This window comes from Ischnura elegans, chromosome X (assembly GCF_921293095.1).
Source record: "Ischnura elegans chromosome X, ioIscEleg1.1, whole genome shotgun sequence".
Lineage (NCBI taxonomy): Eukaryota > Metazoa > Arthropoda > Insecta > Odonata > Coenagrionidae > Ischnura > Ischnura elegans.
This window is the reverse complement of record NC_060259.1, coordinates 120,725,812-120,738,466: the sequence shown is the minus strand read 5'-3', so window position 1 is coordinate 120,738,466 and position 12,655 is coordinate 120,725,812. Positions and strand designations below refer to the sequence as shown.

Genomic DNA, 12,655 nt, shown 5'->3' with positions numbered 1-12,655 from the left:
CAAGAAGAGATCTGTACACACTTAATATATACAGCAATTCATGCACAGTGGAACGATAAAAGGTTGGGAATAAGGCATTATTAAAAGAAATATACTAACTAAATTGAGAAAGTATTTTAATGGCGTAACATTGATATTTTCAGTAACAGAAGAAATTTTAATTGTAAAAACTCAAGCTGAAAACCTAAAACTTGCCCGATATCTCCAGCAGTTGCACCTTCTTCAATTCATTTAATAATATCAAGTTTTTGTTCTAATGTCGCCGTTTTTTCTTCACATCTGAAGAACCTCCAGGATAGCCACTCGTCTTCGTGGACATTTTTTTCGGTTGGAATCAGATAAATGTTCAGATAATAGATAATTATTCGCTCAGATGCATATTTAACATGTGCTACCCACGCCAACCTTTTCTGTTGAACGAAAATTATCAATCGCATTAATATAGTAATATTTACTATACATCAGATGCGCTTGCGTCCTATTTGCCATTCAATTTTTTTTCGTCGCGCGTAATTTGAACAACATTATCGCGAAGCAGCAACGACGTTAAATGATGAAGGGTTTCAATTTTTGGACAACATTATCGTGAAACAACTTTAAACTGGATGGCGTTAAACGAGGACACACTGTACTATATTTACGATATCTCTTAAAGACGTACAATCAGAAAATAAGCATTTTTGGCTGGTGGGGATGTTTTTGGCCCAGTTTCTCTAAAATAAGAATTTCCTTATTGTTTTTTAGGTTGTCATGGTTGCAGGTTGAGAAGTTGTTGCTTCAACCAAACAGCGGCAGTGGAGTGAAGACAGGAGTTCCTTGGCGATGCCCCTGCAGGTGACCACCAGGGTTTGGGAGTCCTCCTTGGGGGAAACTCAGGAGGTATTCCTCCCAACTCCTTACCTCCGAAACTCTTGGGAGGAGAACTCTGTTCAGAGGAAATAAAAAAACTCTCAGAGCTTTTTTCTCCTCCAGCATATGTCAAGAGGTGAATGAAAAGGCTTTCCTCCGAAAAGAGTTTCCTCCCAAAAGAGCTAGAGCAATACAAAAAAGTATTTACGGCACATGTGGCAGAGCTCTGGACAGAGTGGAGACATGCGGTCAGTTCTTTCGCCGAAGCACTTCGAAGGGTCGCTAATCCGCGACCAGCTCACCCACGCAGGACCGTCTCCTCGACCCTACGAGCAGGCAGCCTACGTCCCGAAAAGTGACCTCTCCGACTGCAAGTTGAAAATCAATCACTCAACCCGATCATGAAAGAATGATAGTTTTCATCGCACTCCCGCTAATCATGCAATCAAGTACGTCTTTGAACCGTGTTTCATCGATGAAAAATAACGATTTTGTTAACTTTGCTAAAATGGCCATTTTTCCGGTTGTCCGCAGCCACGTCTCTAGAAGAGTTAACAAAATCGTTATTTTTCATCGTAGAAACACGGTTCAAAGACGTGCTTGATTGGCGGGAGTGCGATGAAAACAATTATTTTTTGATGATCAGATTGAGTGATTGAATTTGAAATCGCAGTCAGAGTGGTCACTTTTCCGGAGGTAGGCCCCCCGCTGGTAGGGTCGAAGAGACAGTCCTGCGTGGTTGAGCTCGTCCAGGATAGGGCCGTGGATTAGCGACCCTTCGGAGTGTGCACCACACCCATCCTGGAAGTACCTGCTCCATGGGCCCACGAAACGCATTTTAACATATTCGCCGCATGTGAGGAGAAGGTTTCCGGAGATTGAACAGCAGCGAAAGAGTTAACTGTAGAAGTGATAGAAATGGCAAAACTTTGAATATAAAATGACTAGTAACTTTAACTATATTTGAAACATTTTTGGAGAGCACTTATAAATTATTCAGCGCAGTTTTTGGGCCATGCGGGATAGTTTTTGGAGAAATTTTTGGCATAGACACGCAGGGCTGTGAACAACTGCGAAATTCTCCGATGACTAACACTAAAAACTACTAAAAATCAGAACCACTTATGACCTGTACTTTTCTCTTTTCTCTTCCTTACACTTTCTTCTTTCGCTCTCTGTACGTTAAGATTATCGGAAAGTGAAAAAAACATAATATGTCAGTTTTTTCGATGTAAAACAACATTTTCTTTCTTTGCATTGTATTAAAATTTATTCAAGAATGTTTGTGTGCATGAATAAAATATGAGCCGTTTTGCTTTTCTTTCGGAACTCTTTTATTTTTGCAAATAATTTGCTTTTATTGTAACCCAAATATATAATTAACCCAAAATATAGATTAAACTTGGTATTGTTCATGAATTTTAGAGGACCAATCAGTATGTAAATGAATATAGCACTTTTGGTAATCACTAAACATGTGACTGCTAATAATGAGTAATTGCTCCTTCACTTTCGCCAAAATATGGCATCATCTTCTCGTCAAAAGATAATTTATGAGAAATTGGATCAAACCGTAGAAATATTTGGTTGAGCTCGCAAAGTATGGACGTATCTTAGAAAACTTATCCCCCTGGTCCAAACTTTTGTTACCAGTCAGGCGTAAGAACATTTTAGGTTCAACAAAACGCTTCCGGAACATCGTTTGACGCACATTAGGAACACGTCCTTACTCCAGTAATATTTTATGCTAAGGTGTTATAACCACTAAACATCAGAACGGAAGAAATACCACGCTTTTGGAATCTTTTCTGAGAATTTCACGCACTATGATCACTGGCGATAGTGAACAACTTAGGCTGCAAATGTGAGTTCAGGTTCTTTGGAGGGAACGATTGTTCAACAGACAACCACAGATACAGTAAAAGCAGATGGAACGGAACATCGCCCCTTCTATATACCGTAATACCCAGAAAGCCCTTTACCTGAGTCAAAATACCAAGAAATATTTTTCTTGGTATCCCAATGCATTCATAGTCACTCATAGTTCTCAAAAAATTTCTTTCGAAATAACCTGCACCCTCATTTGGAGCCTTACCAGCTCATTATCGTCAGCAGCCAGTGGGCATGAATTTCTCAGAAAATAATGCGATAATGTGATCCCTCTTATCTCTCCATTCATTTTGCTCATTCGCCAACCCCCACTGTGCACGGAGACCCATTGGTGCCGGGATATCCCCGCCCAGCCTAACTATGCATTTTACCCTCCCACTACCTTCCCTTTGAATCCTAGTCAACAACACCACGTAAATACGACTTTACGATCTATTTGCTAACCCTCACATACTCACTTGCTTTTAACATACTCGTCAACTGTGGTAAACAGATCGTTCTTAACTTAGAATGCCAGTATGTCTTGGAATTGCAGACGCCTACAGAAATCTGGACATTTTTCTGGAGAACTGTATAGCAAAGTTTTTATGCATCCTTTGTTTAGGTCACAGTAAATTTCCACTATAGCACAAGTAAACGCTGATTTAATCTTGCTCGATACGTGAAGTCAAAAATATCAAACAGTCACAACTCGGTAAAAACTCACCACCTGCCAAACATCCTAGTAAAGACCCTTCAACACTTATATAGATGTATATTTAGGACTAAAATACTGTACAATTGCCTGAAACTAAAGTTTCGCCATAAAAAGGTAACATATTCTTGATAAGCTTTTCATTTTTCAGTCCAAAAAGAAACGCTCTACACGACTACCGCCGCGGCGCGCCGTTTCCCTAGATTACCGGGGTCCTCCCAACGTTGCGTTAACGCAACACTTGCTTTATTGTTAAATAATTTGAGAACCACATAGTCAAATTCACCCAATCTGTTGCAATGGCCTAGAATACAAATGCATCATTGTATTTGCAGAGAGTTATAATCATCGAGTGTCTCAGATTTAACATAATATGTAAACTTTGAAGATAACCTAAAATAACAACTTACATATAAATGAAAAGGCCATTGTAAGAACAAAAGTTACAAAATTTCTTCCGTGAAAAAATTCATAGCATTTAAGAAAGCATTGAACTACCTATACTAAAAACATTAACTACTTATCAATAACAAATACGGAGAGAAAAAATCGCAAAGTTTGCGTTGCGTTCACACAACGTTGGGAAGAAATGGGTTAAATTTACGATTTTTTAGGATATGCAATAATCAGTATTTATAGCGAAAATCGTTTGTAATATCTTTGTATTCAAAGGTTGGCAAGAGGTTATAAAAAATAGTCGCTGTAATTTTGGCTCACGACAAAGAACTGAGAGAATCATATTTTATTACATTACGAGGGCTTTTTTCTTAGAAGTTAAATCGGATATTCTATCGAATTTCACCGCAAATGTACACTTAGAATGTAGCTAACAGAGTAACGTATATTTTTAGATGTAAACCATTACAATATCGCTCCTATAAACTTGCCAGTAAGTTATAAAAATAACAATTAAACATCTAACCTTAGCGTCTCCAAAAATTGTTCTAGGTGATGATCAACTCCGTTAATATGAACGCTAGAATTCCGTTTAAAATTTGGAACCAATCAGCAGAACAAACAGAATGTAATTCCTCGCATTGATTTTCAATAAATGCAACATGAGCGTTTTTAGTTATTTTAACTCATAAACAAATAAGTGACCATGAGCACCTTCGTTGAGTGGGACACTGAGAGCCGGAATGGGCCGAGGTAATCCCCACGCGGACAATAGGAAAGGATCGGACCTCTCACGCCGAGGGACCCTAATGGCGGTTGGGACCCACTTTTCATTTCCTCTCAGAGTCCTCACAGCATAGCTCTAACAAGAGGAGAACATTTGGTTACCTGAAATAATCCTCAAAATAGCTCTTCCTCCACGACAAAATGTCCTCTTCCTCGATCGGGAGGGAGTATTCTGGCTTCAGAAACGCGTGCGAGTTTTTCGTCTTTCTCCCTTCTCCTATTCTCCCCTCTCGGAGGAGGATCTCAGATTTCCTCTCGGAGTTCCTCCTTGAGGAGGTGAATGTATTGAGAGGAAATAAAAACTCCCAAACCCTGGTGACCACTCAATGGAGTGTGGTCTGGCAGACGACTGGAGCGTAGGAGTTCATGTTGAGTGCATTCTTCATGGAACAGGGGGTCCAACGACCGGGAGAATCTGCAATGGGGAACATGCATGATTTTGTTCAAGTACTAGAGAAAGAACTCTATGTATTCAATGGAAATTTTGTGGATGAATGACGTTTTTTATGACGGAGGTATGAGTCTTTCGAAATAACTCTTCATCAGCTGCCTGAAAACACAATGTCATCATGAACGCTTGTGTGTGACGTCACGGCACAGAATCCAATGATGACACACTGAGGGAGTGGTTAGAAAATTGGTCTATGCTGGGGCTTAAATGCAAATTTGGCAAAAATATTGCCGTTTTAACGTCAGACTGCAGATTGTGAATATGTTGGGTTGCCTACGCGTTTTTGGAACAAATAAGCATGACGTCAGAGTCCAATAAACAAAACATTTACGTGGTGCCAGTAAACTATTCGTCCCGTTTTTAGGAAAACCTATGTATCACTTAGTATGTATCTTTTTCTCAGTGCATTTTATTATCCAAGCTCTAGATTACTAGCGAACGAGGTAGTTGATTTGATTTATGTTCCATTTCAATTTTGTGGATTCTCAACTCCGCGCCGAGAAATCTTCATTAAAGTCGCAGAGCATTCTTACAGTGCTAATGAATTTAGTAGTTTTCGCAAACTTTGAATCTCTGTAGCAACAAGAATATTGAGAATTATGAAATCAGATTTTGCATGCGTTAATAACTTTAACTTGATTATCTATTCACGTTAAAAATAATCTTAATTTTATCAGATACCACATTAGTTTGTAGTGAATGTGTGTATATACTAAGGCACTATACGTACAACAATGGAAAATGAATCATTTGTTTTCATTGTCACAATATTCTGATGTTGTAATTATTTTGATTTATGGTTTATGCCTTTATAATTTACTTAATATTAATACAGTAAAACCTCTATGTTGTGAACCTCTTTATATCATAAACCTCCATACTTCATACCACGCCTACGCTCCTGTCAGATTTACAGGTAAATTTATTGGCAAACCTCTATGTAGTTAACCTCTTTATATCGTAAAACCTCCACTTATCGCACCAAGGAGAAACACCCAATATGGCCTAACTACCTCTGCAAATTGTAGCGAGGCAACTAGAGACCAATAATGCAGCTGCAATTTCGTACATTAAATGACATTTTAAGCATTAAACATTTCACCTTTTTTTATACATACACCCTTAATATGTTGTAATTTTCACATTAACCATTAGTTGTGCCGGTTTGTTCCATATGAGAGCATACCTAACAGTAAATGAGAAAAAAGATGTTCAACTATCCTAATCATTTTAAGTGACTGTTGACTTAAGAGAGATCACATCGTTTTCTCTCTGATCATGGTAAAAATCATGCGATAGCACTCGCTTTCTGCAATTATTAAATAGTAAATGCATGTTTGTTTAAACACATATATATGATGGTTTAAAAGACACTAGTGCCTTAATTTCTGAGGGATATGTAAAAATGGTGCCTATCACTAAAATCTCTCTATAGTGAACCTCCATGCATCAAATAGACCAAATTTTGGTCCCCTCCATTACGATGTAAAGAGCTCTATCACTGTATTATTCTTCAAAAGCGTGAAAGTCCTGCTTTCACAAAAATAACAAAAAAACAGAATGTCTCTGCACTTCGATTTTAATGAGTGTTAAATATTGCACACATCCTGCAGTGTAGGCAGAATACTCGCATGTCTGTTTTGCGTGAGGTAAAAGGATAGAAACACCACACGCTCTAATTCGTCGCTTACGTCAGCTGTGGCTGAAGACGAACTCCAGTCCACTTTGGAGGCACAACCAAGTGCGCTATAAGACGAAATCACTGTTCAGCAGCTGCTTCTAACTAGACGATGCATGGTGATATTGCCAGCAAGCAGCCTAGTCAGATCCAGGACTAGGGGCCAGTGATTTTGAGCAGGCCAGCGTTTAATAGCCTTAGTGAGAAGAGAAAGTGTTGTGAAATGTCTTAGACTTACAGGTGCTTTGGTTGTGTGTGTAGGTATTTTCTGATTTTGCAAATTCGTTTCACCTATAATTTTTCCAGTTCAACGCCCATTTTCTGGCCTAAATTTGTGTTTTTCTTAATCATTAGGGCAGTAGCTTAATATATTTTTTATGACTGCATGGAAACGTGGAATGTCAGGCAAACCAACAGAATCGAAATGTAAGTTTCAAAAACACAAAGAATAGAATTCCAGGTGGCTTCAACATCTGCTTATGAGGTCTAAACGGTGTCTTAGCTTGCATGGAATAAATTTAAATTTTAAATTCAACATGTGCTAACTAATGTACAGGCGGTCCTCGACTTTCGTACAATTCACACTTTCGTACGTTCAAAATTGACACCTTTTACTTGGCTTCCGTACGATAAATTTGGACTTTCGTATGTGGGTATGTAATTATTTTGAATTCCCGCGATGTTCAGTGCGCATCCCAACATTCAATTGTTTCAAATGGCAGTATATGCGAACAATACGAACGTATACAATGAAGGGAATTGTTGGTAGTTGAGTCTAATCTAGGTGACTTATTTGAGAGAGGGACTGCCTGCTATAGGCTCCTTCATCAAGAGAAGAAGAAAGCCTTCATTGAAGATATTTTTCAAAAAAGTTGACTAGACATCATAAAATAGCTTTCAATAAAACTAGTAAGATCTTCTTTCTAATTGAATTTTTTCGTTTGAGTGCTGTTTAATTCACCTTCAGCAACGATATTGCACGAAATATCAACCGAATTTCGTTTGTCTTTTTTGAATAACATGCGAATATACGCGATCAGGAATGTCACCTGCCGAATGTCGAATTTTGGTGTAAAAATTAAAAGGTATCCAGAGCGCGGGTTCAACAATTACATTTTGTTATGCTTCTTGATATGTCTTTTTATTTATAGTGGACGTAATAAGTGGAATGTCAACTTAAACGCCAAGAGGATGTTTCACTCGATAGTCAACGCATTTCTTGGTTTTTTTTTTAACTTTTATTTACATTTTCTGCGTATTTTCGAAAGAAATTAGATGATTTGAGGAGTTTTATTGACGTATTATTAAAATTTAGTGAATTGAAATAAAATCCGTGAAAAAAAGGTTTTAGTACGTATATTACGCTCTTTTGGAACGTAAACCCTAATTAGTATGGAAGTCAATGGTTCGACTTTCGTACACATTTTCGGGAAAGCATTGTGTGCGAAAGTTGGGGACCGCCTGTATTCCTTGTCCTTTTATATACATAAATATAATATTATTTAAAAGTATATAAGTAATTTTGGGTGTTTTAAAATTCTTATCCATCGTGGTAATAACTTGGAATGTTGTAAAATTTCTCCACTCGGGGGAGCTCCCCTTTGCGTATGGGGATTGCGGATGACGGTACGTCAAGGCGAGTGACCTGACCCAGCACGCAAAGAGCCATAGTGCCATCAAACCGCACAGGTAAAGTCATGAACTGAAAGTCTCCTCTCATGGAAAATGCTTCGAATTGGAGGTGTAAGGAATTCTAAATTTTCTCTCATCCAATTCGTGAGAGATTCTCTGAAGTTCCCCGAGGGTGTCTGCTTACCTGTGAAGCTGTGATATCGTGGAATCATGTGGGCCTTTTTGTCTTTTCAGAATACTCTGTGAATTTAATGAAGTAAGACCTGAAAAAAGTCTGCTTTTGCTCCACACAGCAATCTGCAAAAACTATTCAACTCTATTGAATTTGTGCGATGACTTGATTTGATATTTCATATTCATATTTCTGGGTCGAATTTGGCAATTCTCCAACCCATACGCTCTCATATACAAATTTAATCAGTTACACAGCCTGAAAAAATTGATTTCACCCTCGGCCATGCGCCTATTGGGACGGCTTGAGGGATAATATGTTAATGTTGTAATTGAGATTGTTGATGCTTTCCAGGGGATTATAATATTTCAGGGCATCAGAACTCTTTCAAGGGCTTTGGAAAAATCATAGGCTTGACAATATTAACAAATCTCTTCTTTTACTATTTTAAAGGTCGTTTTACAGGGTACATGGAATTGTGCAATCTGACGTACGTCCGAAGGCGCAATCAAAATTGTGTCGTGTAAAGCGGTGAATTGCTGGAACACATGTGAGAATGCGTGGATGCGAGATGGCAGAATAGCCCCTGTTCTAATTTCGTTCATGCATTCGTGCAATTCCACGCCACTTTAGAAATTAATGCAGCTCTAATCTGCACAATTCCATGCCCCGTGTAAAACGCCCTTAAGAATTCATTATTTCTGTCATGTAGTTTCTGTTCGCTCAGCGTGACATTTAAATTTTTACGCCGATGTTTCTCCTATCATTACAAAACCATTGCTGCCTTCCACACAAGAACCATCGCAATACCTTGAGTCACAGCCTCCGGCATCGCAGCCAGCTCCCCAGGCCCTCTCCCTGGAACAAGACTTTCGACAGCTTCTCCCGGCCACCGCGCCCGGAATGCTGCCCACACCCGCAGACCAGGAGGTTCTGGAGCTGCTTACGCTCCTGGCAAACAACAAGGACTCCCCGAAGCTCACCAGGTGGGAGGGACACGAGCTCCTTCTCTTACTCACATTGGGGTCTGAATGGCCGACTCTTTCGACCACTACGAGGAACATTGGGTACAACCGTACTAGGATCCTTGCCATCGCCGCCACCCATGGGTGGGAAACAGAATCACGGGTATCTAACCCAGACGAGATCCTGTGGCGCCTGCACACTCTCTTGTGGGTGCAGACGGGGGAGAGGCCCTTTGCGTGTGGTGTGTGCCACAAGCGCTTCTCGCAGAAGAGCACGCTCAACCACCACGCAAAGATGCACTGAACGCTGTTCGTTGGGTGAGGGAATAATAATAGTAATAAATGCTCTCTGGAACTCTGTGTGATATCATTCTGGTTCCCGCTTTCGCCGTGTGAGGTGACCTTGGGGTGAGGGTATGTGCGCCGCTGCAATGCAGGCTGCTAGCAGGTCGCAGAGTACCCTGCTAGCAGGTAGCGCTTGGCTTAAATAAGGATTATTAATACCCTATCAAACGAAGGAAACTTTCCGACCTTAAGTAATTTTGATAGGTCATTATTAAGAGACGTTTCCCTGAGCTCTGTGCCTCATGCATGCATTGGTAATGTCAGACGATGTATAACTCCTATCTACTCGTATAGAACTAGGTCCATGTGATGTCACGTGGGGTGGCATCGCATGGGCACCAATCTGGCCTTTTTCAAATGAGGTTAAAATTGACCGTTGCCATTCGTCTAAACTGAGAATTCTAAAACCAAATAATTTGTATAGTATGAATACACTAATGGTGGGTAAGGAATCGCAGTCAATGCATTTCATTTTCTTTGATGAAGGTAACTACCCTATTGATTCCATATTTTGCAAGGGGTGATACAAAAAGACCTAGCGTAAATAGATGTTTGATAAGGTGGGGGGGTAGGGGGAAGATGGTAAGGTGGTGGGGGGGGGTATTTCTGAACAAACATTTAAACATTTCCTAGATAACAATTTGAAAAATTGATATAACCATTTACTGCCAACAGGCTGATATATCGGTCCTTGCTGGTTGAGCGAAATTTTTTCACTTTTTTTGTGATTTTAGCCTTTTTATCGGCTGTAATTTAAGTAAGCCCCCATAATCTATCTATGGTTATAAGATATAAATATATCTTAGGAATTGGGAAAAAATCTAGAAGTATTAAATATTATTAAGTAGCTGAGAAATTTTTAAACCTGAAATGTTGCTAATTCCGGAAAATAGCCTTGGCAGTCTTCGTGCATCCCACCTGAAATAGGCTGCTGCAGTAAAAGGGTTAAAATCGATCATGTATTGCATAGTGAAAATGTTTAACAGGTGATATAATTGATGAACCATTTCTGGCGATACTATGTTATACCTTTCATGGAATACGGAAAATGTATTCCGTCTCCTTTGCTTGGAGATGATGACAACTGAAAAATTTCTGTTCTCACAAAATGTTTTCTCCGAAACCACGTGATCATGTCAAAAATGCATAATTAATTTCCTCGATTAATCTTAGTTGTTTGTGTTGGAACAAATTTTCATTTTTGTCTCGCAGATATTATTTTCATAAATTTGCTTTTCCTGAAAACTTTTACATGAGCATCTTCCAGCATTTTTATTTCACGATGAATGGAACATGCAGGAGAGGGAATTGCAATAATGGTCGTATGATACATATTCTTTAGAGTAATACCCCAAAAATGATCCAGGAGAATCTTTCAGAGACCAAAAGTTAGTCAGAAAAAAGTCACAGATCTAAGATTGCAAAATGGCTGTTCCCCAGTGTAATTAATGATCAATGTATATAGTATTCAAAGTTATTTTGACAAAGTTAAAAGTTTATCAAAGGAGTTTTATGGTTTAGCAATTCGCGACAATGAATAACAAATTTGGGTCGTATGCCTCCCACCTGCTGTTTAAAATGTTTGGCTGAGTGTGGTATGACTTTACATTTTGCCTTTTTGGAAGCTGAATTTTGTGGTGAATTTTCTACTTTTTTTGCGTATAATCCCTTTCCAAATACAGCTCCCCATTATCCTCCCAGCTACAGACTCCCCATTATCCAGCTGTGGCATATCAGTGTCGCAGATTATCAATGCATGATTTTCACTCTCATTTGATGTTTTCCGCAATCTTCATTATAAATAAAATTGTATGCAAAATCACCAGAATGACTGCATTTTAATGTTAGGAAACACAGGGCTTATTATCCCATTCGTAAAACGGATGCGATCGTGTGCTAGCTGCAATCATGGGAGCTCCGTGTTCCTTTTTCCAAGCGTCTCATACTTCCAGGTCTTATATGGACCAGTGGGAATACGAGTGCACTCGTGTTATCATCTCTAAAAAGATCTTAGAAAGAAGAAAGCTCTTAGTGAGCCCGGAAAGCAATCTTAAATAAGAGAAAATGTACGCAAATAAAAATAAATTGTTTGCTTTACCTTCATTATAAATATGTAAGCACTAAGCTTATAAGAAGGGCCAGGTTCGTAGAAGGCAGAATGAGATGGCAAGTCTGGTTCCACACGTTTAATTGTCAGAGCACAGGTACAAACTCCCCCTCCGAGATACAGCGTAAGAGGCTTACCGTGTCTATTCCCTCCAAGAGGCTTCCTCCCGTGTCGCGTCCGTCTCGTGACCCTCTCGGCATCTTCCTATTGGCCGGAAAAGGTCACATGATTATGCACATCATACACCTTCCCACGCCAAGATACTGCAACGTGTAACGGCATTAAGTGTTGGAGGAATACGCGGAGACCAATTCCCACGAGAGAGCAAGTGGCAAGTTGTTAATCGGCGTAAGGTGTCAGAGTCATGCACGAGGATGGATCCCACGCGAGAGGTTGCAACGTGTTATGAGTTTCAGATACTGGATCTTGCACCGTGTGAGATGGGCTGTGGTTATGAAATACGTTCATGTGCAGGCAGGAAAGTTTCATTTTCACTTGCTCACTTGCTATCACTAAAATTTCAATTTTCAATCAAAAAGTGCAAACATAGTACTACTGGTAGAATTACCCATACCTTCAGCCGTCCAATTACCCCTGAAGGGATTTGTGAATTAATTTCACTCCTTGCAAATGTTTCTTGGCATTCACTGCTCACCTTTGCCAACGGTAACGATAACTTTGCCTGCTTCT

General features: G+C 39.5%; 1 protein-coding gene across 5 annotated transcripts in view; it reads left to right on the top strand.

The window, feature by feature from the left end:
- The first annotated feature begins 436 nt into the window (after positions 1-436).
- Positions 437-12,655, top strand: part of LOC124171331 — a 17,102-nt gene continuing 4,883 nt past the window's right edge. For 2 of the 5 annotated variants that reach the window (XR_006867680.1, XM_046550480.1), the window contains exons 1-2: positions 437-879; positions 9,345-9,831. Coding sequence is in view for 3 of the 5 variants with exons in the window: in XM_046550480.1 (XP_046406436.1) it covers positions 823-879; positions 9,345-9,831 (544 nt within the window). In the remaining 2 variants the exon portion in view is untranslated. Of the gene's footprint in view, positions 880-8,232; positions 8,589-9,344; positions 9,832-12,655 lie in introns of those variants that run through there. The other 3 variants (XM_046550481.1, XM_046550482.1, XR_006867681.1) reach the window with 3 other exon arrangements.